General features: G+C 37.6%; 1 protein-coding gene across 2 annotated transcripts in view; it reads right to left on the bottom strand.

The window, feature by feature from the left end:
* The window catches only part of RASAL2 (RAS protein activator like 2), a 395,120-nt gene extending 367,659 nt beyond the window's left edge, over positions 1–27,461 (bottom strand). For both annotated transcript variants that reach the window (XM_011962385.1, XM_011962386.1), the window contains exon 1: positions 27,283–27,461. In XM_011962385.1, coding sequence (XP_011817775.1) covers positions 27,283–27,430 — 148 coding nt within the window. In that variant the 5' untranslated portion in view covers positions 27,431–27,461. The remainder of the gene's footprint in view (positions 1–27,282) is intronic.

The raw sequence follows: 27,461 nt of genomic DNA, 5'->3' as shown, positions 1-27,461 counted from the left end.
GATTGGTGATAAAGCACACTGATGCTTTCACATTTCACCTAACATTCCAAACTGATTTTAATGCACATTTCATGAATCTCAGGCTGGTGGTACATTCAGTCATTGATTATTTCAGCAGTAACAACAAGAGTCAGCTCCATGGATTCCATGCTCCTTTGAAAAGACTCAGCATGTCCTTTGTTTTCAAGATACAGAATACCATAAATAAAAACGAGGCAGTCTAACAATGACTTGGTCCTAGATCAAGGACCAAGCTGAGCTGAGCCAGGCTGAGCTCTTAAAGAGCCTCTAAAAGCCTCCAAAAAAAACCCAGAAAACAGTTAATTAGGAAGACTAAAACCAAAAATGAGGTGATGTCATTGAAAAATGGCAAATTAAAAAAAAAGTGGGGATAGGTTTTTTCTATTTGTTCTTGTTTTGTTTTAAGCTATACACAGAGTAACATGAAAGAAACTCAGAGAGGTTCAGGGTTGGGGGAAAAGAAGGTAATAACCACAAACAGGCTGGGCATGGTGGCTCGTGCCTGTAATCCCAGCACTTTGGGAGGCCGACTGGGCAGATTACCTGAGGTCAGGAAATTCGAGACCAGCCTGGCCAACATTGCAGAACCTCAGCTCTACTAAAAATACAAAACTTTGCCAGGTATGGTGGTGCGCACCTGTAATCCCAGCTACTCAGGAAGCTGGGGCAGGAGAATCACCTGAACCTAGGAGATGGAGGTTGCCGTGAGCCGAGATTGCACTACTGCACTCCAGCCTGGGCAACAGAGTGAGACTCTGTCCCCCTCCGACCAAAAAAAAGAAAACAACCAATGATGAAGAGAAAGCAGAAACACTTGATTTCTATTAGAAGAGAGGTGGAGAAATCAAACAGTGGATTAGTCTCTAACTGAGCAAATCACAACCTATTTTAGCCTCAGTTTCTTCATCTATAACCTTGTGTATTTCACAAAGTTGCTATGAGGAACACTGAGGAAAATGTATATCATGTACATCAAAGTAATACATAAATATAACTTTCTAATACCTTAGTGAACAAAATACATTTTTAAAGGAAACATTAAGAGAAAACTGGAACAAGAGATAAGAAAGAATTTATTCACAAAACCTTTGAAAGTGATCTGGTAAAAGGAAAATGTTGTACTGATTTTTATAAAGCAGTTGGGGTAGATTTCAGAAGTTAGAAACCAGTAAGTCTGACGACACTCACTTGGAAAAACTTGAAAATGTATTATGAAAACTTGAGGAAAAGGAAATTACTGGGACCCTGCAACTGATTATCTAAAACAGGGGTCCCCAAACCCTGGTTCCTGTTAGGAACTGGACCACACAGGAGGAGATGAGCAGCAGGCAAGCAAGTGCAAGCACAGCTGTTCCCCATGGTTCACATTACTGCCTGAGCTCCACCTCCTGTCAGATCAGCAGCAGCATTAGATTCTTATAGGAGCACGAACCCTACTGTGAACTGAGCATGCAAGTGATCTAGGTTGTGTGCCCCTTATGAGAATCTAATGCCTGATGATCTGAAGTGGAGCTGAGGTAGTAATGCCAGTGCTGGGGAGTGGCTGCAAATACAGACTAACATCAGCAGAGAGGTTTGACTGCACAGGGACCATAATAAATCAATTGCTTGCAGACTCATATCAAAACCCTATCAGTAAGTGGCAAGTGACAATTAAGCTACATCTGGTGGCAGGCATTATACTGACAGTGAGTTGATGTACTTCAATGGTACAGCCGCATCCAGTGGAAGGCTTTAAGTCAGAATCTGACACTTATTTTAGTCCGCGTGTAGCCCATCATTATTTTACTTACCACTTCCATCTACGCCTCTTTCCTGCACTGTGCACTTGTCTCAGTCACAGTTTTGGTAAGCCCACAAGCTAACCCTAGCCAAAATGAGTAAAAATAAACATTACTGGAGAGCTTCTCTGAAAACAGGAAAAGACCCAACGGTGAAACAGCAGGGGACTCTAAGACTGCCAACAAAAAAGAAATCTGCACTTAAAACACCAAGAGCCCTACTTAAATTATGAGTTCATTGCAACAGGTGATTCACATTCTCCAAGTCACTTTGTATAATATTTGGTGACTAGCTATCAAATAAAGCTGTGAAACCTTCAAAACTGCTTCGCCACATGGAGACCAAGCGCCCTGCATTAAAAGACAAGACTTTGGAGTTTTTCAAAAGAAAAAAATGTGAATATCAAGTACAGAAGCAATTACTGAAGGCCACCACTTCATCAAATGTGTCTGCACTGAGAGCATCTTTCTTAGTAGCTAATGGCATTGCTAAAGGTGAGAAACTCTTTAATACTGGTGAAGAGTTGATCCTGTCTGCTGATAAGGACAGAAGTTGTCGTGAACTTTCAGGAGAGGCTGCAGTTCAAAGGGTGGCACATGTTCCTCTTTTGGCTAGCACCATAACTAGATGAACTGATGAAATAGTAGAGGACACTGAGGCACAATTGTTAGAGAGGATTAATGAGTCACCATGGTAGGCAATCCAGATTGACAAGTCTACCGATGTTGACAACAAGGCAACAGTGCTTGTTTTGTGTGATATATTTTTCAGGAGGATATCCATGAAAATATGTTATATGTACTTCTGTTGCCACCCAACACCATAGCTGCAGAACTATTCAAGTCTTTGAATGATTACATATCAGGAAAACTGAACTGATCATTTTGTGTTGGTATATGCAAGGATGGAGTGGCTGCCATGACAGGGCGACTTTATGGTTTCACTAGTTGGGTTAAAGAGGTCACTTCTGAATGTTGAGTCTATGCACTGTGTCATCCATGGAGAAATGCTGGCTAGCTGAAAAATGTCACCTGAACTTAACAACGTTTTGCAGGATGTGATTAAAATGATCAACCACATTAACGTACATGCCCTTAACTCATGCCTCTTCACGCAACTCTGTGAGGGGATGGACACAGAACACATGCATCTTCTTTTACACACAGAAGTGAGATGGCTTTCTAAAGGTAGATCCCTGGCCAAAGTTTTTGAGTTATAAGAGCTGCTCCAGAGATTTCTCTTAGAAACACAGTCACCAGTGGCAGCACATTTCAGTGAAACACACGGGTCACAAAACTTGCTCACTTGGCTGGGCGCGGTGGCTCATGCCTATAATCCCAGCACTTTGGGAGGCCGAGGTAGGTGGATCACCTGAGGTCTGGAGTTCGAGACCAGCCTGGCCAACATGGTGAGACCATGTCTCTACTAAAAATACAAAAATTAGCTGGGCCTGGTGGCGGGTGCCTGTAATCCCAGCTACTTGGAAGGCTGAGACAGAGAAGAATCGCTTGAACCAGGGAGGTGGAGGCTGCAGTGAGCCAAGACCACAAAACTGCACTGCAGCCTGGGCAACAAGAGCGAAACTACGTCTCAAAAAATACACAACAACAACCAAAAAAAACTTGCTCAATTGTGTGACATATTCAACCTGCTCAACAAACTCAATCTGTCATTTCGGGAGAGAACAGCAACTGTGTTCAAGTCAACAGATAAAGTGGCTGCATTCAAAGCGAAACTGGAATTATGGGGACATGAGTGAACATTGGGATTTCTGAAATGTTTCAAACATTAGCAGAGATTTTGAAAGACACTAAGCCAGGGCCTTCTTTCTCCCAGTTGGTGCATGATCACCTATCTCAGCTTTCAAAAGAGTTGAAGTAGTACTTCCCAACCACAAAAGATCCCCAAACTGGGAAGGAATAGATCCACAACCCATTTTTGAATAAGCCAGGTGAACTGACTTTGTCCACGCTAGAACAGGATCAATTGCTAGAGACTGCAAATGACGGCGACCTTAAAAGTATGTTTGAGACAACTTCAAATTTCCATTCCTCTGGATTAAAATCAAAGCAGAATATTCTGAAACTGCCACAAAAGCACTGAAAAGTCTGCTTCCATTTCCAACTTCCTATCTTTGTGAAGCAGGGCTTTCTGCAGTGACAGCAACCAAAACCAGATTACAGAGTAGACTAAAGATAAGCAACACACTGTGTGTGTCACTGTCTCCCATCACCCCCAGATGAGACCGTCTAGTTGCAGGACAACAAGCTCAGGGCTTCCACTAATTCTACATTATGGTGAGTTGTATAATTACTTCATTATATATTACTATGTAATAATAACAGAAATAAAGTACACAATAAATGTAATGTGCCTGAATCATTCCCACTCACCCCCTCCTCATCCGTGGAGGGGAGGTTTCTTCCATGAAACCAGTTCCTAGAGCCAAAAAGGTTGAGAACTACTGCTCTTTAAAATAAGTTAAAAGAACATGAAAGAATATATATACATATTTTTTGAGACAGAGTCTTGTTCTTATCGCCCAGGCTGGAGCGCAATGGCACAATCTCAGCTACTGCAACCTCCACCTCCTGGGTTCAAGCAATTCTCCTGCCTCAACCTCCCAAATAGCTGGGATTACAGAGGCCAGCCACCACGCCCAGCTAATTTTTTGTATTTAGTCAAGCCGGAGTTTCACCATGTTGGTCGGGCTGGTCTGAAACTCCTGACCTCAGGTGATCCACCCATCTTGGCCTCCCAAAGTACTGGGATTACAGGTTTGAGTCACCACTCCTGGCCAAGAATATTATTATAGTCTATCTTAGTCTATTTGGGTCACTATAACAAAATATCTTAGACTGCATAATTTACAAATAATAGAAATTTATTTCTCACATTTCTGGAGGCCTGGAAGTCCAAGATCAAGACCCCATTAGATTCAGTGTCTGGTGAAGGTTCACTTTCTGTTTCATGGACAGTGCCTCTTGCTGCATTCTCACACGGCAGAAAAGTCCAAACAGCTAGCTCCTTTGCACACTTTTTATAAGGGCACTAATCCCATTCACAAGGATTAAGTCACCCTCTGATTACCTCCTAAAGGCCCCACCTCTTAACACTATCACATTGGTGATTAACTTTCAACATATGAATTGGGGGGGGGGACATCGGCATTCAGACCGTAGCATATTCCAAATTCTAACTGTGCTTTATTTATAAGATCACACTATTTTCTTCAAAGTACATTTTAAACATAAGTAAACCTATTTGAAAATGCATCTTTACTAGTTACTTCAAAGACAAATTTAAAGTCTGTTTTAAACTAAAATATTAAAACATCATAAAATGCTTAAACAGAATGGTTAGAGTTAAGTTCATCTCAGAAATTGAACCTGATTGAGATGCTAGCCCCAAAAGCTACTCAGGTTAAATCATAAAAAAAATTACTATTTACAACACTATCAATCACTTTATTACTCAAATGCTTCCAGTTAACTCTATTAGAGAAACTATAAGGGAATATTTTGATTTTTGTAAACACAAAATAGCCTCATTCCAACATCTTAATAAGTGTTCTTCAATATATGGCATAAATCTATAAATTGAGAGCAACAATACCTTTCTTACCCATCTAACAGGTCTGTTATGAAAACAGAATGAGATATATTATGTATGAATGTTTTAAGTAGTTATTAAGCCCTATAAAAGTGTTAGGCATTATTTAAGTCTATGTTTGGCTCTTCACTTTCAGACTGATAAAAATTATAAAAATTAGCTATCTAGTCCAGACACAGTGGCGCACACCTGTAATCTCTAACCACAGCACTTTGGGAGGCCAAGGGGGTGGATCACGATGTCAGGAGATCAAGACCATCCTGGCTAACACGGTGAAACCCCATCTCTACTAAAAATACAAAAAAATTAGCCAGGCATGGCAGCGGGCGCCTTTAATCCCAGCTACTCACGAGGCTGAGATTGGAGAATGGCGTGAACCCGGGAGGCGGAGCTTGCAGTGAGCTGAGATCCGGCCACTGCACTCCAGTCCGGGCGACAGAGCGAGACTCCGCCTCAAAAAATAATAATAATAATAAATAAATAAAAATGTAAAAAAATTTTAAAAATTAACAATCTACTTTATTAAGAAACTTCGAGCAAAGATTTGTATTTAACTGAAGTAGTTCCCCTTTAAAAAAAAAAAGTAATGTTTAATAATGGTTAATGATCTAAATAATGGAATCATAAGAAATTTTCCTACTATTATACTACTCTAGTGATTCTTCTTGTTCGTAGATACCTCAGTGTGCATAACAGTTCTGATATACTGAACTAGGTATACTCTTTCATAGACTACCCATTTCCATAAGGCTATAGCATGTGTTCATTAAAGAAACCATTACTTTTGGTTGTGAACTATTAAAATGAATAAAGCTCCCTTTCAACGAGTAGTTTCTACTACAAGAAAATGAAACATATATACAAATAAGAATACAACAAGTTAGACAATAAAAAAGCTCCATAATAGAAATGTAAATGAAGTTTAATAGAAATTCAGAAAAGGGAATGGTTTTTTCTAGCCATGAGGGAAAAGCAAGCAAAGAGATGTCAAGAAAGACTCCAGGGAAGAAGTTCTATTTGTGCTGGGTACTAACGGATGAATAGGATTTTAAAACATCCGTAAATAAAATGCATATTCCCCTGGAAGAAAAATGTTTCCAGTTTAGGGAAAAAAACTCTCAGTAAATAGTACCAACATCCCTCTAGTTTTCATTCACCATTAAATCAAAAGTTACCCTTCACACATCTCTCTATCTCTCCCCATATCTGCCTGCCCCCATATCCATCCCTCACAGAGTCTTATTAATATTAACCTTCAACATATTTTTCAAATTCTGTCCACTTCTCTTTTCTCTACCATCTCCCTAGCACAAATTACCACCATGTTTTACCCAGTCTACAAAGCAGCCTTCTGGCTGATCTCCCTGCTCCACAGGAATCTATTTTCTACACCACAACGAGAGTGGTCTTTTTGAAAACAGACACTAGGCATCACCTTCCAGACCCAAATCTTTGGCACAGCTGTATTTCTCTAGCCTTATATTATACCAGGTACCATCTCACTATCCGTGCTCCAGGCTTTATTCAGAGTTCCTCAAAGCTGCCATGCTGGTTAACACCAGAACCTTTGCAGGTGTTATCCCCTTCATCTGGAATACTTACCCACTATTAACTCCCACTACCTAGTTAACTCCTATTCACCCTTTTGGTCTTAGTACAAATGTCACTTCCCCACACTAAATTAGATCTCCTACACAAATAAATAAAATTGATAAACCAGACTGATTGGGGACAAAACAGGGAAAACATAAACTAACAATATCAGGAATGAAAGAGGTAACATCATTAAGGATTCTAAAGATAAGGAAATATTACAATTTTACGTTGATACATTTGACAATTTAGACAAAATGGACATATTCCTTCAAAGACACAGACAATAAAAGAACACTCAAGAAGAAACAAATAACCTAAATAGCCCTATATCTATTAAGGAAATTGGATTTGAAGTGAATTACCCTCCAACAAAGAAAAGTCCGGCTCTAGATGGCTTCTCCGATAAACTGTACCAAATATATAAGGAAAAAATAATACTAATTCTACACAAACTCTTCCAGAAAGTGGAAAAAAAGTAATATTTTATAATGTATACTATGAAGTCAGCATATTCTAAAACCAAAGAAGAAAACTAAAAACCAATATTCTTCATGAATATAGGTACAAAAATCTTAACATAATTTTAGCAAATCAAATCAGCACATAAAAAGAATAATAATACATTAAGACCAAGTAAGGTTTATGCCAGGACTGTAAATTGTTTTAAAACTCAAAAATCAAGGTTATTCACAATATTAATGAACAAAAAAGAAAAACCATATGGTCTTCTCTATAGATACAGGAAATGCATTTGACAAAAATCCAACATCCACTCCTAATTTAAAATTGAAAAAAGCTCTCAGAAACTAAAAATAGGAGGGAACATCTTTAAACTAATAAAGGAGATCTGTATTTTTTAACAAACAACAAAAAAACCCCTAAGGCTAACATCATACTTAAATGGCAAAAAACTGACTGCTTTTTACCTACCATCAGGTTGATGGCAAGGATGCCTACTCTCACCACTTCTATTAAACATTATACTGGAAGTTCTAGCCAATGTAATCAAGCAAGAAATAAAAGGCATCCTGATGGCTAAAAGAAGTAATCTATCTTTATTTGCAGACAACATGACCCTCCATTTAGAAAAGTCAATGGAATCCACACACACACACAAAAATACTAGAAATAATAAATGAGTTTAGCAAGGTACAAGATAAAAATGTAAAAAATTATTGTATGCCTATATACTAGCAACAAATAATTGGAAATCCAAAATTTTCAACCATACATTTATAATATTATCAAAAATTATGGAATACTTAAGGGTAAATCCAACAAAAGATATACCAGATCTATATACTGAAATCTTTGTAGTAAGAAATCAAAGACAAATCACATGGAGAAATGTATTGTGCTCCCAGACTGAAAGACTTAATATTGTTAAGATAGTAAGTCTCCCCAAAATTGACCTATAGATTTAACACAATCCCAATCAAAATCTTGCAGGCTCTTTTTCTATAAAAGTGACAAAGTGATTCTAAAATTTCTGGCCAGGTGTGGTGGCTCACAGCTATAATTCCAGCATGTTTGGAGGCCAAGGTTGGGGGTTCACTTGAGGCCAGGAGTTTCAGACCAGCCTGGGCAATACAGCAAGACTCTACCTCTAAACACACACACACACACTCGTGGGCACGCGCACGCACATACACACACACAAAATCAGCCTGGTATGGTGGTGCACGCCTGCAGTCCTAGCTACTCAGGAATCTGAGGTGGGAAGATTGCTTGAACCCAGGAATTCAAAGCTACAGTAATGATCACACCACTGAGCTTCAGCCTGGGTGACAGAACAAGACCTATGGGTATGCAAATGACCTAGAGTAGTCAAAGTAACTTTGAAAAAAAAAGTCAGGATTGTATATCTCACCTCAATTTATTATTAATCTATAGTAATCAAAACAGTATGCTTGTAAATCAAGATAGACAACAGAACAATGGAACAGAATAGTCCAGATATAAACCCACACATATATTTCACTCTCAACAATGATACAAAGGCACCTGAGTGCTGAAAGGACTTTTCAACAAATGGTGCTACAACAATTAGATATCCATTTAAAATAAGAATTTCAATTTTTATTCTGTACCATACACAAAAATACAATCAAAATGGATCACAGGACAAAAATTATAAAACTTTTAAAGAAAAAACTACAAGGAAATCTTTGTGAAATTGGGCTAGACCATGATTTCTTTTCCTTTTCTTTTTCTTTTTTTTTTTTTCTGAGATGGAGTCTCGCTCTGTCACCCAGGCTGGAGTGCAATAGCACAATTTTGGCTCACTGCAACCTCCACCTTCTGGGTTCAAGCAATTCTCCTGCCTCAGCCTCCTAAGTAGTTGGGATTACAAGTGCACACCACCACACCCGGCTAACTTTTGTATTTTCAGGAGAGACGGGGTTTCACCATGTTGGTCAGGCTGGTCTCGAACTCCTGACCTCGTGATCCACCTGCCTCGGCCTCCCAAAGTGCTGGGATTACAGGCATGAGCCACTGTGCCCAGCCACCAATGATTTCTTAAATAAAATAGCAAAAGTACAATCCAGGAAAGCAAAAGAAAATAGGGATAAATCAACCTCATCAAAATTAAGAATTAAAATTCTTAGAAAGGTATTTTTAAGAGAATAAGACCAGCCACAGAATGAGGAAAAAAATAATTACAGATTACATATCTGACAAATGACATATCCAAAATATATGAGGAATTCATACAATAGATAAGACAAAACCAATTTTAAAATAGACAAAAGAGGCCAGGCGCAGTAGCTCACACCTGTAATTCCAGCACTTTGGGAGGTGGAGGCAGGCAGATCACCTGAGGTCAGGAGTTCAAGACCAGCCTGGCCAACATGGTGAAACTGTCTCTACAATACAAAAATTAGCTGGGCATGATGGCAGGTGCCTGTAATCCCAGCTACTTGGGAGGCTGAGGTGGGAGAATCGCTTGAACCCAGGAGGCAGAGGTTGCAGTGAGCTGAAATCATGCCATCGCACTCCAGCCTGGGCGACAGAGCAAGACTCCATCTTAAAAGAAAATAAAACAAAATAAAATAAAATAGACAAAAGATTGAACATTTTACTAAAGATATATGAATATCCAATAAGCATATGAAAAGATGCTCAACAGTATTAGTCATTAGGGAAATGCAAATTGAAACCACAATGGTTATCACTGCACACCTCTTGAAATGGTTAAAATCAAGTATTGATGAGGATGTGGAAATGGAACTTACCTACACTGCTGGAAGGAAAACGTAGAAATGGAACCTACATACACTGTTGGTAGGAAAATGTGATCATGGAACCTGCCATACACTGCTAGTGGGAAAATGGTACATGGGAAAATGGTACAACCACTTAGGAAAACAATTCAGCAGTTTCTTAAAATATTAAACAAGGCCAGGTGTGATGGCTCATGCATGTAATCCCAGTACTTTGGGAGGCCGAGGCAGGAGGATCACTTGAGCTCAGGAGTTTGAGATCAGCCTGGGCAACATGGCAAAACCCTGCCTCTACAAAAAAATACAAAACCATTAGCCAGGTGTGGTGGTGTGTGCAAAGACTAGCACACAAATGTTCACAACAACTTTATCTGTCATAGTCAAAAACTAAAAACAACCCAAATGTTCACCAAAAGGTGAACTGGCAAATAATTGTAGAATATCAATGGGATACCATCAGCAATACAAAAGAATTAACTATTGATACATGCAACAATATGAATGAATCTCAAAATATGCTGAAGGAAGCCAAATAAAAAATTAGTATATATCATACAATTCCACCTACAGTTGACCTTCCATAAATTCCACATCCATGGATTGAACCAACTGCAAATCAAAAATACTCCGTAAAAAGAAAAAAATACAACTATAAAAAACGTAGATACAAATTTTAAAAAACAATACAATATGGCCAGGTATAGTGGCTCAATCCTGTAATCCCAGCAAATCCCAAATTTGGGAGGCTGAGGCAGACGGATTACCTGAGCTCGGGAGTTCGAGACCAGCCTGGGCAACATGATGAAACCCCATCTCTACAAAAAATACAAAAAATTAGCCAGGCATGGTAGTGTGTGCTTTAATCCCAGCTACTCAGGAGGCTGAGGCATAAGAATAGCATGAACCTGGAAGGTGGAGGTTGCAGTGAGCCAGGATCATACCACTGTACTCCCCTGGGTGACAGAGCGAGACTTTGTCTCAAAAAAAGATATATATATACACATACACACACACAAAAATATATATACCTAGAGAGAGAGAAAGAGAGTATAAAAACTATTCACATAGAATGTACATTGTATTAGGTATTTTATGTAATCTAGGAATGGTTTAAAGTATATGGAAGGATAAGCCTAAACTATATGCAAATAGTATGCCATTTTATATACGGAACTTGAGCATCTGAGGATTTTGGTACCTGTTGGGACCCTGGAACCAATCCCCTGGTAAATACTGAAGGATGAATGTACATAAAATTCTTCAAAATCCAAACCAATCTGTACAGATAGAAAGATTAGTAGCTGTCTAGTGTTAGGCTGGGGAAAGGGGGGAATTACAAAGGGATGCAAATAAACTTTTTAGACAAAATAAGTGTTCATTTTCTTGATTGTGGTAATGGTTTCATGGTTACTTATTTCAAATACATCAAATTACACTTTAAAGATGTGTAGTTTGTTGTTTCAAGTATCCTACTGAATCTGTTTTTTTGTTTGTTTGTTTTAGAGATGGTGTCTCACTCTGTAGCTCAGGCTGAAGTGCAGTAGCATGATCACAGTTCACTGTAGACTTGAACTTCTGGGCTCAAGCAATCCTCCCGCTTCAGCCTCTCAAGTAGCTAGGACTACAAGTGCAGGCCACGACACCTGGCTAATTTATTTTTTGTAGAGACAGGTTTTCACTATGTTGCCCAGGCTGGTCTCCAACTCCTGGCCTCAAGAGATTCTCCAGCCTTAGCCTCCCAAAATATTAGGATTATAGACGTGAGCCAACCAGGCTGCACCAAAATCTGGTTTCTAAAAAGATATATGAATTGACCAGAATGAAATACTGTAACTCACTTCCTGTTGCTACATTGGCCAAAACAGAACCGCAGATTTTTAAGAACTGCAACCTATTTGTAAGAAATTGAGTTAAGGCCGGGCGCGGTGGCTCAAGCCTGTAATCCCAGCACTTTGGAAGGCCGAGAGGGGCGGATCACGAGGTCAGGAGATCGAGACCATCCTGGCTAACACGGTGAAACCCCGTCTCTACTAAAAAATACAAAAAAACTAGCCGGGCGAGGTGGCGGGCGCCTGTAGTCCCAGCTACTCGGGAGGCTCAGGCAGGAGAATGGTGTAAACCCAGGAGGCGGAGCTTGCAGTGAGTCGAGATCCAGCCACTGCACTCCAGTCTGGGCGACAGAGCGAGACTCTGTCTCAAAAAAAAAAAAAGAAATTGAGTTAAATTTCAAAACTGATTCACAGTTTTGTGTGTATGAATCATGCTTTAAGTTTCTGAGTCCTTGAAATCCAAACCCTGGGATATAAATTATGAATTATAAAGCATATGTACCATAAGTATAGTCAGGCTCAAGAGGAACTTAGAGAAAGAGAACTAGGCTTACTAAGAGCCCACAGTGTTCCTGAGCTTTTAGAAAAGAACATGTGAAGGTGAGTAGACAAGCATGCACCTATAATCCCAGCTCCCTGGGAGACTAAGGCAAGAGAATTGCTTGACTTCAGGAGTTTAAGACCAGCCTGGGCAACACAGCAAGATCCTCATCTAGGAAAAAACAAAACAAAACAAAAAACCTGTGAATTCTATCAATGTCCTAAAATATCTCCCGTAAGGCCAAGCTCTGAACAACGTTTTGGCTGACCTGCTTCTGTGAAAGTGAATTCTCTTTCCCAGAATTACTAATATTAAAGTAGAGAGCCACCTGAATAAATCCTGGAGTAAATAAAGCTATGTCGCAGATGAATACAACTTGTGGTTCTTAAGATTGTGTGGTTTCTTAACTATCAGTAGTCTCACTGGCTTGATCAAACATAAGTAATAGGCCTAGAAAGGCATGGTTTTATAGAAAAAAAAAGTTCATATTTTATATTACTGCTAAAAATACATGAATTTTAGAGAGCTAACAGACTTTGTTTAACCTTTTTAAAATAAAGAACTATTCAAATGGCTCACCCACATAGAGCTTCCTCATATTATCTACAGTTAATAAAACTTATACAACTCGATGAAGACATTCTGTAAAATCATGACATCCAAAGCATATCAAGCATCACAAATGTCATTATTTTACAGTCATGGTGCTAATATAAAACTCGTAAGTAAACTACAGGATTGGGATACAAATTAACAAACCTACTGAATACTTTTTATAATAACTACTTGCATTCTTTATTTGTGAGAAGTCAAATTATACAGTGATTAAGAGCACAGATTTGAGAGGAACTGTCTAGATTCGAATCCCACATCAGCCACTTGCTTTCTGTATGATGCTGGACAAGTTCCTCTACATCTTTATGCCTCCAATTCCTCATCTATAAAATGATAAAAACAACAATATTTACCTGATAGTGTAGTTATAAAGATTAAATAAGTTAACAGGCATAAAGCACTTAGAACTGTGCCAGGTTCACAGTAAACACTTAACAAGTTTTCTCATTATAATCATTATCATCATGCTCATGACTGTCACAGTTACAAAAGTTAAGATTAATATGTAGAAGTAACACCATCAGTGACAATCTAAAAAATATCAATATATCTACTGAGAATTCATGCAAAAAAAAAGGACTTGAACAGACATGTCTCCAAAGAAGATATACAAATGGCCAATAAGCAATAAAAAGATGCTCAAAATCATTAATCATTATGTAAATACAAATAAAAACCACAATAGAATATCACTTCACACCTACTAGGATGGTTAAACCAAAAATGAATAATAAATGTTGGCAAGGAAGTGGAGTAATTGGAACCCTTGTGCATTGCTGGTAAGGATGTAAAAAGGTACATACAGCTGCTGTACCAAAACAGTTTGGCAGTTTCTCAAAAGGCTAAACATAGAACAACCATATGCCCAGCATTTCCACCCCTAGGTATACAAGAATGGAAAGCAGAGACTCAAACAGATATTTGTATACCAAAGCTCATAGCAGCATTATTCAAAACAGATAAAATGTGGAAACAACCCAAATGTCCATCAACAGATGAATGGATAAAAAATGTAGTTTACGCATACAAAGGAATATTTATTTAGCCATAAAAAATGAAATTTTTATACATATTACAAGAATGGACCTTGAGGCCATTAAGCTTAGTGAATAAGTCAGACATAGGAGGACAAATGTATGATTTCACCTACATGAGGTACCAAGAATAGGCAAATTCATGGAGACAGAAAGAATAGAGGTTACCAGCTGCTAAGAGGAGGGGAAAGGGAGAGTCACTGTTTAATGGGAAGTTTGAAGACGATGAAAACATTTGGAGTATAGGTAGTGGTGATGGTTACACAACACTGTGAATGTATTTAATGTCATTAAATTGTACACTTATGAGGGTTAAAATGAAAATTTGCTATATTTACCATAATAAAAAAAACACACAATAATTTATTGGTTACTCTATCTAGCATCCTCACTTTTATTCCTGCAGTTCACCAAAGAACTCAACATCTGTTGTTATCCACATGGGTCTCAAAGAGGCAGAGAAGATACGATAAGACATACTGTTAAATTCTAAGACAACTTAGAAAAGCACAAAAATACCTGTAATACATTTTAACACAAATATGTTAAATTTAAAACAGTAAATGTGAACTTCAATAACAGAGAAAACTACTGGATTGGGAGCCAAATAGTAATCATCTCACTTCACCAAGAATCGTTAGGAGTCACTAACTTTTTCACAATTATTTCCCTGATAAAATGGAGAAATGACTTGTCATGTTTAATAAGTTTGTTGGGAGAAAAAAATGCAAGGTTTTTCAAGATTGTAGGGAAAAAGCAACTCTAAAAACATATAATTTCATACAATATGCTCACAGGTAAACAGAATAATATTACCGGATATATATGGGGAAATTTATTACGCTAGTTAAGCTACAGGAAAAGAAAGATGATCAGCTAATAGATATTTCAAAGTCAAGCCTCTCTCAAGGTGACACTCTGGCATGACAATCTCAGTATAGACCAAAACTACAACCTAAAATGCAAATAACTGAAAATGTTCTCTTAAGCTTATTTTGGCTGAACTTGCAAAAGAATGACTGAAGACTTTCTGACCTGAACAAAACAGAAAGAAATCTGACTATATCTGGGGTATCTTTCTATTTCAATAGGAATCACCATATGATATTGTTCTTTCTTAACCATGCTATCAAGCTAGATTCAAAAACAGGAATATAAATTTTATCTTCTATAAAAAGGAAAATTACTATGAAGTCTTTGTGAAACCAGACAACATTAAAAGTAAAGTGGTTGTTTTAGACATTACAACATATCTTTTGTTAGTTGGTAGCTACTCTACTGACCATCTTACTCAAGGTCCATACATTGATACAGAGTAATCACCAACCACTTGGACAAAAAGCAGCCATTTCAAAATAGGAACATGCAATAGAAAGGCCTTGGGTTTCCTCACTCAAGGGCATTCTTGAAATTTACAAATACACATAAAGTTGTACACAGTCAAGCCTAAGGGAACCATGGAGGGAAATCTGTAATTGTGGATATGCTATACTTCAGCACAAACTGGAACATGCAAATATAGATTATAGCCAGGCAAAGAGATTTTTAATGCTGTCAGTCACTACCCTGGAGATAGTGTAAAGGCGATCCTTTCTGGAAAATTATTACATAAAATATGACAGTAAAAATTTTCATTACAAGAACTGAAAAACAAAACAATAATAATCTTCACCTTGTCAGTGTATCCCTCAGATCAACAGAGTTATAGATTAACTCCTAATAATAATGTCATCTACAGCGATTTCATGTTTCCATGTACTAAATTAGTAAAATGCTTTAAAACTACAATTGATTTTTACTGAGTTCAAAAAGAAAATGTGGCCAAGTATAGCAGCTCATGCCTATAATCACAGCACTTTGGAAGGCTGGGGTAGGAGGATTGCTTGAGCTCAGGAGTTTGGAACCAGCCTGGGCAACATAGTGAGACCTCGTCTCTAAAAAAAGTAAACAAAAAACTAGCTGGGTGCGGTGGTGCACACCTGAAGTACCAGCTACTTAGTAGAAGGTAGGAGGATCCCTTGAGCCTGGGAGGTCCAGGCTACAGTAAGCCAAGATAGTGTCACAGCACTCCAGCGTAGTGACTGAACAAGACTCTGTCTCAAAAAAAAAGAAAAAAAAAAACCCAAAAAACAAAAAGAGAATGTGTCTAGTAATTTCATACACCTCAAAAACTGACGAAAATACTGCCATACTTTCCCATTATATCATATCCTTCATATGTCTTCATTATTTAGTACTTATTTATGGAACAAGATATTTGCACATTCTATCCCGCCTGAATTAAACAAATTTTTCTACAAACCTCCAGAGTATTGACTGGATAAGGAATTATTTTTTCATTTCACTTTCAAACCACTCTAAGTCATTGTTAAAAGTTAAACAGTTTGTTCTTTTTCTAAGTTTGCTCCTTTCTGGCCTAGCAAGACAAGCTTATGCTTATGTATTACACGCTAAACAGCTAACTGGTAAAAGAAAATTTGGTTAACTTTGTTAATGGTGTATATAAAATATGATTTTTTTCCATAGTCAAATTCCTATTCCCGCCATTGTTTTCTCTGAAGAAAAGATTTTAAATTACTTTAGTCATTAATATTAGTTCTTGTTGCCATTACTTGGATTTGGCTTTGTTTAACATTATGATAAACTTTCCTCAGAACATACCTAAATTAATCCCATGCTATAAAACTGGCTTGTTTACACAGTATTATATAAGACATACAACTCAATCACTCATCCAGGTAAAACTAAATGAAACCATATTCAAACCATGTTCAAAAGAACTTTCATGAATGTCAACTCCTCCTAGCTGAGATAAGTGACCAACTGTGTGCTTCTTGGAATACCTAAAACATATGTCTGCATCAAGTTATTTCAGTTGGAGGGTCTGACATACTACAAATAAGTCCATGGTCATGGATTTGACCTTTAGCAGACCAATTGCTTTGAGTCTATACTCCCGCCCTTCCCTCATTCACTTGGAAATATGCCATTAATCAAAAGGAGTACCATTTGAACAACAACTACGTTTTTGAAGGACAGTCTTAAAGGCATAAGGACTCAAGGCATTTAATATGTGCTAAGTAACATATTATATAAAATTTATGTAAAAAGATTTTAATACCTTTAATACATTGAAGGTAGCAACACAGCAGTAGAACTTAAAATTATGAGCTATAATTCACATACTAGAGGCAGGAATTACTTTCCAGGAAGGCTTCACCAATTTGGCACTAAGTCTCAGGCCTTTAAAAACATTTCATATTCTTCTAGGAATTCAGCATAAGAAAACATTCAGAAGTTTGGTTCAAAGATTTGTGCACAAGGACAAATCAGTAAAGTGTTAAAATTTTTGAAAAATGTTAACATCTAAAATAGAATAATGGTTAAATGTTAAATTAGTCATTAAAAATTATTATTTTCATATTATAAAGTCTCAGTAATAAAGCTGTGTGATACTGGCACATGAATATAAACAGACCAATAGAAGAGAATAGAAAATCTTGAAATAAACCAAAATATAAATGCCAATCTTGTATAGAATAAAGAAGTCTTCTTAAATCAGTAGGAAAAAGTTGGATTCTTCAATAAATGATGGTAGGACAACTGGAAAGCCATCTTTTAAAAAATGAAATTGGATCCATATCTCATATTTAATACCAGACTGGATCAAAGATTTGAATGTAAAAAATAAAACCAAAGAAATACTAGATAAACCAAGAGAGAATTATTTTATAACCTCAGAATAGGAAAACTCATTCTTTTTTTTTGTCCCCCAAGGGTATTTAGGTACTTAGGGTATATAGGGGGGAAAAAAAAGAATGGGCTTTCCTATTCTGAGATTATAAAATAAAGGTCCAGAGAACTCCCAGGAAAGGCCATTCTAACTATGACATAAAACCAAAAAGCCATAAAAGAAAAACTTGATACATTCAATTGTATAAGAATGATTTCTTCATAAGGGTGGGGGGAATACCATAAGAAAAATGAAAATACTGACAACTGTTGCAGATAAAAGGTTCTTTACTTAAATACTAAGAGTACCTTAGTATGCTTTGCTTAATATACTAATAGTTCCTACAAATCACTAAGAAAAAGATCCAAGAACCCAATAAAAATGGGCAAAAGGTATGTACAGTTCACAGAAAAGGTTATATTTAAATGGCTCTTAAAAATGAAAAGATGTTCAATCACGCTTAATGTAAGAGATAGACCTGTCAGATTGATTCAAAATTTCGTGATAATTCACTGTGTGTAGGGAGACAGGCACTCTCATATGTTGCAGGCAAAGTACAGATAGGTAGGGCAATTTGGCAATATCTTTCAAAATTACAAATACACGTACATACCTTTGACCTAGCAATTCTATGAATTTTTCTTACCGATATACCCATACACAAGCAAAATGGCTTATACTCAAGATTATTCACGGCAGAATCACGTGTACTAGCAAAACTTGGGGAATAACTAAATGAGTTATGGTTAATTCAGGCATTATGCAGCCATAAAAAGAATGAGTGACCTCTTTATAAAATGAAAGGAAAATATATCTGAGATACATTAATAAATGACGGGCAGAGAAGGAAGGAAGAAGGAATCTCAAAGTGCAGATAAAAATTAATTCTAATGGGTTATCATATGTGTAAAAATAGAGGAAAATGCATATATACAGTAAAACCCATGATATCACTTCAGATATAAAGCAATTTACTGGCTCCAGACCCCCAGAACTCATGGCCAACTTCATTTGCAGGTTTGTTCTGGTCATTTCACTAACCTTACAGAAATACAATCCTGAATTTTTTGTAAACTAGATTTCTTGGACCCCACTTATGGCAGGACTTTTACATAACTATCTATCTCTATATTTATTTCTATGCACATGGAATAGATATGGAAAGATACATAACAATTTCAAGTATTTATTGATTGGGAAGAGGGACAATGCCTGCCAGATGGCAAGTTGTAGAGGCAAGGAGGAAAGGTAAGAGAGATCACATGGAATATCTTTTTATACTCTGAATTTTGGAACAAAGGAATATACTACCTATTTTTTTAAATAAATTAATAAAAATATATTTGAAAAAATTTGTTAATGTTTTCAGTAACATGAGAAAATACACTTAAGAGAAAAAAGTAGAATGTAAAATACATGCAGTATGATACCAAATATGTATTAATACAAAAAAATCTGTACACAAAAAAGACTGGAATAAAACACAATAAAATATTAAAAGAATAATTATCTCAGCCAGGTATGGTAGCACACCCATGTAGTACCAGCTATTCGGGAGGCTGAGGTGGAAGGATCTCCTGAGCCCAGGCAATGGCGATTACGTAAGCTAGGACTGCGCCACTGCACTCCAACCCAGGCATGAGCTGTGACTGGCCCACTGCACTACCCTGGGCAACAGAATGAGACCCCGTCTCTAAAACACAATATTAAAAAAAAAAAAAAAATAGTTATCTCTAAGAGGTGTAATTATAAATGATTTTAATTTTGGCTTTTCCTAAAATTCTAATTCTTTATGTTAAGCACAAATTATATTCATAATCAGAAAAAGGGTATTAATTTTTAATGACAGGAATCAGAGGTTAGAAATTCAAGTGGAAGGTACAAAGTTATTAGGCATTATTCAGGGTTCTAAGCATCATACATGAAATTCAAATTTCCTTCAGACATCATTTCCAATCACAGCACCAAAAAAGTATGGATAATGAGCTTAGGAAAAATACGAAAAAAAATCTCATCTGTCCTCTGGTCTATCTCTTAAGGATTATTATGAAATTATTCTCATCCTCCTACTTTATGGATGTTTTGTCCATTTTTGTTTTCTGTTACCTAGGTAATGGTATTTCCAGCATTTCCCTTAAAAGGCTGTGAAACTAACAATCTGGTATTTCTCACTGTCGAGTTTTCCTGACCTTCAGCTTTGAGAGGCCATCTCCCTAAGGGAAAGCAGTAAGATCTAGAAGCTAAATCAGGAGGCTGAGGAATCTGAAGTTAAGAGTTCCAATCCTGACAAACTGTAGAGTCTGTCTCCAATTTTGGGAATGAGCTAAACGTCCTGAGCCAGTTTCTTTAATGAGAAAACCTAGAGGATTGCTTTGAAAAATATCAAAACCTATTGACTTTAAGGTTTCATTTTAACTTTTCAGACTATTCTACTGAATTTTGTTTTCTTTTCTTCGTTGAATATTTTCCCCTCACTAAATTTTTCACTCTCTCAATCAGTATCTATAAGTATTACCAATCCCTCAGACTCAGGGATGGAAGTAAGGAGTACTTTTAGAAAGTCTGCTACAAGTGACACAATGTGAACGGAACTTGAGCAATGTTGAAGATAATTTATGGAGGGGTAAAAATAAAATCAGGATCTAAATTGAACCCTTACAAGCAAAGCCAACAAAGACAATTAATTGATGTTACTAACACCCAGTAAGGGAAGGTAAAATTCAGATGTCTCATATCTGAACCCAGCTGTAGAGATTAGGAAACTGGTAACTTCCGTATCATAGTCTAGTAGCAAATGAAATGTTATGCCTTCAAGGGTTCAATTTTTATTTCTTTTGTTTACTGTATACTCACTAACACCACTGCACTGGGCCTCAAGACTTCTCTTTTTCCTTCTGTTTGTGTACCACATTACTTCTTGATGGGCTGCACTCTCACTATAAAATCAACTACACAAAATTTGCAGGGTTTTCTACATACTAGCCTTAGAAGTACTTGACAGCCTTTGGGAAGAAAGGAGTTTTTACAAACATCAGACAGCAATCATCCCTCTGCCAAGACAGGGTGAAGCAATTTTAGTAGTGCCCTTAGCACACTTCAAACTCCTCCTCCTGGTTAACAAGACCAAACAACTCTCTAGTTAGTTAAAAGTTTTTCCAATAGGGAGGGACAAGGGAGCAGACAGCTGAAGTTTTTCTGAATTAACTGTCATTAGTTGAATGCTTTTTTGTGGTTCACCTACTTAAAAGGTGATCAGATCTCTTTGTGCTACTGAAGAAAGCAACTGCAAAGAACAATTACATAAACCCTCTATTTCAACTTACCTCATCCTTCCTTCTAATGAAACAAAGGATCAGAAACCACTACCTTGCCACCATTTCCTTAGTAATCTTAGTAAAGCCTACTATGTCATGTGAATCTCATCTTTTTCTTAGCAAACCACAGAAATTTCATTCAATATAGTAGGACACAACTGTACATACCTTTTTTTTGAGACTGAGTCTCGCTCTGTCGCCCAGGCTGGAGTGCAGTGGCACAATCTCGGCTCACTGCAAGCTCCACCTCCCAGGTTCATGCCATTCTCCTGCCTCAGCCTCCTGAGTAGCTGGGATTACAGGCACGTGCCACCACACCCTGCTAATTTTTGGGTTTTTTGTTTTTTGTATTTTTAGTAGAGACAAAATTTCACCATGTTGACCAGGCTGGTCTCAAACTCCTGACCTCAGGTGATCCGCCCACCCTGGCCTCCTAAAGTGTTGGAATTATGGGCATGAGCCACTGCGCCCAGCCCATTTTTAAAAATGTGTTCAGTAAATGTTATTACCTGAAAAAGATAAAGGATATCCACACAAACTATTCTCAAAGAGGGGTGTTCTAGAACTTTGTATTATTTATGTCTGAAGATGTGTATGGATCCTCAATTCCATATCTGCAATTCCTAAATCAAAAAAGCTCTGAAAAGCAAAAGATTTTATGAAACTTTTCTGGCAGTAAAGTCTGACCTGCACTGACATAAGGCTATTTATAGTCTTTATAACGCTTGGTATGAATTTTTTTTTTTTTTTTTTTTTTTTTGAGACAGTCACCCAGGCTGGAGTGCAATGGCGCAATCACAGCTCACTGCAATCTCCGCCTCCTGGGTTCAAGCGATTCTCCTGCCTCAGCCTCCCAAGTAGCTGGGATTACAGGTGCATGCCACCACGCCTGGCTAATTTCTTTGTACCTTAGTAGAAATGGGGTTTCACCATGTTGGCCAGGCTGGTCTTGAACTCCTAATCTCAAGCAATACACCTGCCTCGGCCTCCCAAAGTGCTGGGATTATAGGCATGAGCCACCACACCCGGCCTATTCATTTGTTTAACTGCAGAAATGTTAACATAACTGTCTAGTCCAAATGGTTGTGGAAAAGAGACTGTGGATGTATAATTCTATTCCTCAAAAATATTTTCACTGTTTGAAAATCAAATAGCAATAAACCAACATGATAGAGGGTAGAACAATACTAAGATGTTATAAATGAAACTATCATCTACATTAATAGAGCACAGAATTTAAATAAGACATACAAATTTTCTCTCAAAAGAAGAAAAAGGGGAGCTATTTAAAGTCACTTAAACAGTACATGCCTAGGCATTCTTAGAAGTTCTTTCTGATTTCAATGAAAAACTGTCTACTCTTAATGTGTTTTAAGGTATTTGGAAATCACTGGAAACTAATAACATCAACAAGCCTATGCCACATCCTAAGTATTGAACTCAAGCTTAAGATTCCAAACATTTCTAAAATATGACTACTCAGGTGTAAAGATTCAATTAACAGTACCTGAAGAAATTAAAACAGTTAAGTACATGAACATGTTTGGGGATGTATTTTATACACATTCACTGATTTTCTTCAAGCAATACTAGTTGCAACATTTTAAATAAATTTAGAGACATACCCTCCAGAAATGTAACTTTTAAAAATCTCATCCTGTGTCTGAATTGGTGAGGCATAAGCAGTATCATATAATACAACCAGATAAGACTTCTGTCTCATCAGCTCATATTCACTTCATGAATATGAACTTTTATTAATTCTTACCAAATTCCCACTACCACATTTCTGGAATTAAAAGGTACTTAATGAAGTAGGACTAATTCCCTTTTTCTTCTGTTTGCTTAAATAGTACTAGCCCTTTGAAATTTTGCAGCAGGTCCCTATGTTGTTATCAATAAACAATGAGCTGTATACACACTTAATGGTAATAATGTTGATGCTATTCATTTTCTTAACAGAATATTTTACCTAATTCCTTCTGATAATATTAAAATTTAAAAGTACAAGATTTCTTGTTGATCCCTTTCTTGTGCTGATTATATTTCCCCTCTAACTCTCCAAGAGCATATCTGAACACATACTTGCAGACCTGTCACACTGATGAGTGCAGAGCTCCACCGCAGGGAGTCCTAGAGATTGGGATCTTAAATTTCTCCCAGAGTGTCCTACACTCCCCACCCATTCATGGTAAAGTATTTAATTTTAATGTTCTCATTGTTTACCAGAAAGCACAGACAGTGAGGCTGGCTTCGCCACTCCCGTTTCCTTTCGCTATGCTGCTGAGCTTTTTCAGCCAATTGACTTTGCTTTGAGGCTATAAATATCTGAAAAATGTTCTGCATTTGATGCTCTTGGATTCTGTATCCATATTTAGCTGTTTGTGGCATGCCTTTGTTTAAGCTACTCTACCACCCATACAATCAGTCAGGTTGAGATCTGGATGGTCAAAGGACAAACGGATCAACATTCAACAGACATTGACTTACTATGAGCAAGGTACCAATCTGGCAGACAAGTTGACAATGAAGGGGGTGGCAAGATAGGAATACAAAGATAAACAAGACTCCCTGATGTCAAAAATTTTATAGTCTTGACAAGGCATGGGCACAATTTATAATGCTGGAATACAACAAATGAAACAGTTTACAACTAAAAGAAAATGAAGATTAGGACAGACAGCATAAATATTTTTCTCTCAGCCACGTCTCAAAAATGTGCATTAGTTTGTGTTCTAAATATAGATCCACCTATTATAAAGCTCTGAACATATTCCAGAAAAGTTTTCCAAATCATGGCAATACACAAAACCCTGAGTATATGTATTATGACAATATATACATATGTACACAATATATATGTATTATCAACCAAGGAGCCAAACCTATCAACAAACTCAAAATAGTCCCTAGTCTTCAAATTTTGTGAGGCAAACTAATAAAATACTGTTTCTAAAGGTTCCTGTTAAGATGTTCTTTGGGGGGGTTACTTCTGTTGTTATTTGTTCCCATTATGATTTGAAACAGAAGTATATTGCAGGAGATGTAAACTGCACTTAATAAAGCTCCTAATTATTACCCTATCTTTAGAACCCACATGGCTATGTAGGTTAGGTCTCAAAACTGGATGAGCTAGACCTAAGCAACATCCCCACACTCACTTCCTATCTTGTGAAAACATTCCAAATAAATAAACATCTGCCTTCAATATATCTTCTTTGAAAACTCAGTTCACTGACCTTTTGATAAAACTGCTCCCCAGAATTCCCTGACAATCATGATTTAAATACATAAGGGCTTGGTTAATGCCTGGCCCCAAGAGCCAGGATAAAGATTATAGGCCAACCTGTAGGTAAAATAATGGGCCAAGCCACAGAATCAGACAACTTTAAAACTAAAAGGGACTACAGATACCAATTACTCCAGATTCCACTTTTATGCTGAAACCTAAACTATGAGTTAAAACTACTTGCCCAGAGTTAGACAACCAATCTGTGGCAAAGCCAGAATGAAATCAGGTTCTCCATCCCCAGTTATATACTCTAGGTTTCTAGTTGTATCCTCTAGACTAGGTTCCCAATTTGTAGATTTCCCTAAAACATGTTAGACTACACTCATCAAAGTCTCTTTAAATTGTGAGAACCTAGATGATCCAAGACAATGAAGGTTTTGAACACATAGACAAGAAACAAGAAAAACAAAACTAGTGTATTCTCCACATTGTTTTTCCACATTCTATTATTTTTATTTCAAAGTTTTTACTTCAAAGTTTCCAAACATACCCCCTGTTCATACAATAGGCAACTTAAAACTAGCTAAGGACATAACCAAGAGTCATCCAATAGTTCTGAAATATTTACATCAAACTAAAGACAACAAAGTAGTATCCAGGATGCGCTGCCTCAAAGGAAGGAAAGTAGCAACACTAAACAATAAATAAAAACAACTTCTGTTTAATTGAGAAAACAAAAAAAGTTACAATGCAGTGGAAAGTCTGCATTAGGTCACAGAAATGCAAGGCATGGTATGTATGTGTGTGTGTGATGTCTGATATGAAGTCTTGAAATCAACTGAACTATGCAGAAAGAAAACTTCTAAGTCGTGGTCACTCATGAATAACAAACATATATCCTGTTCAGAAGGATGAAAGAAAAAAACATAATGTAAACTTGCTCTCTCTCTCTCTCTCACATACACACACACACAATATACAATATATATTTCACAAAACAACCCCTAGGAATGGACTACAAAACAACATACATTTATAGACGTTTATGTCCTTACAAACGAAGAACGACAGTTAACACTAGGTCCAGAGAACCCAGACAGTTTTGGATACTTGAAATACCGAATTATCATATAAACATATTCTTACAGTACCATGGCCCTATTTCTAACATCACACAAAAAAACAGTGTGCCAAACAAGTGCGTAAGGAGAGGAAGATGATAGAATGGGAGAACGTTGTCTACAATATACTCTAATTCATATGCACTTTCAGATTCTCATCAACCTTTGTTATAAATGACCAGCTAAGTGGGATTAGCAGGCAGACCGAAAATCGGGCACCAAAGTTTGTAATATAATTTGCTGAGAACAAACTGGGTGACCTTGCATCGTCTTCCACTCCTTTGCTTTAAGTCTTCCGGTAAGTAGCGTAACATCAAGAAACAGCTAGCAAAATAGAGTGGTACAGAAATAAATCCTTAAGAACTGGTTATAAGAAGAATTGCTCGATTTTTATGATTAAAAGGGCCACTAGTGATGACTTAATCCAATCCGCTCACTTTACAGATGAGGAATCACAAGCCAAAAATGTGACTCGATCTGCCGCAAATCACACAGCCATTTAGTGGTAGAACTGAGGCAAGAACTTAGATCTCTGGACTCCTAGTTCTATGATCTTTCTAACAGTGATGGACATGAAGTCTTGAAATCAACTGAACTATACAGAAAGAAACCTTCTAAGTCTTGGTCACTCTTGAACAGTAAGCATATACCCTGTTCAGAAAGATGAAAGAAAAAAACAAAGTACTTGATCACTAAAGGCTTAGATGCACACGACTGCAGGATAACATCTTAACATTGTGTTTGATCCCCAGGTGCTTCAAATTTGCCATCTTATACTCAGCCACATTACTAATGTCTTTTGTAGTCACGTGAGCTAGGCGATAAACATCTTACCATTTCAATATTTCGGAAAGCCACAGCTCAGTCCTGAATGCCAGGCTATAAATCCTTAAGCTATGAGTTTTCAAAACCAGCATGGTTTTAGTGCTGCCACAAGGCTCACACTAATAGAATCTCATCATTCAGTTTTAATTAAAGAGGTGGTTACCAGGAATGCAGAAAGGGAAAGTTTTAGTGTGTTCATCACTTTTAACCTGCTGAGTGGCAACCCAGTCACTTTACAACGAGATTCAGAAACAATAGTGTAATCTGAAACAATCCACACCCGTTGGAATAAGTGGTTGCTTTTAGAGAGAGTGAGGTTCAGGCAGAGGTTATAGATTCGTCTGCTCCCATCAAATACATAGTTTGGATTTTTTTTCATTCATTAGCTTACCCTCTGCTTTTTCATAATATCTTGGTTTCCAGTCTTGCCTCATTCAACAAGAAAAAGAGACGAAAACCCATTCACTTGGTTTCAAGGAGTTTTCCATCATGCCTTCTTGAAGACTGATTGCCTGGCAGTTCCCCTAGAGTAATCGCCTAAGCATTACGTCTTGAGATAGCCCAGCTCCCGCATTAAACTTACTGCAGATGTCTGAAGAGGTCCAAAGACCATACTGAGTCACATCCCTGCCCAAGTGACAGTCTGAAGAAACTTGTCAGAAATGCACCCCCAGAACAAAAGGGATGTGGGAAACTGACCTAGCACGGATGATGACTGGGAATGAGCCTGAGACTTAGGGAATGAATTTCAGCCCAAGCAAAAATAGGAAACACCAGCCTGTAAGACGGCCTATGATCCTTACCGTACACCCGAACCCAGCTCTGTTGCTGGCACACGGACTCCAGAAGGATCCGATCCAACATGCCACCGGCCACGGCTCCACTGACTGGGACAACCGCGTCCAGTTCCTCCGGGGGCAGCGGCGAGTCGGACTCCAACGCCGGGAACATCTCCGGCCAGGACAGCGCCTCCGCGGCTCCT

This window comes from Colobus angolensis, unplaced genomic scaffold (assembly GCF_000951035.1).
Source record: "Colobus angolensis palliatus isolate OR3802 unplaced genomic scaffold, Cang.pa_1.0 Scaffold59, whole genome shotgun sequence".
NCBI classification, from domain to species: Eukaryota; Metazoa; Chordata; class Mammalia; order Primates; family Cercopithecidae; genus Colobus; species Colobus angolensis.
This window is presented reverse-complemented; position numbering and strand designations above follow the sequence as displayed.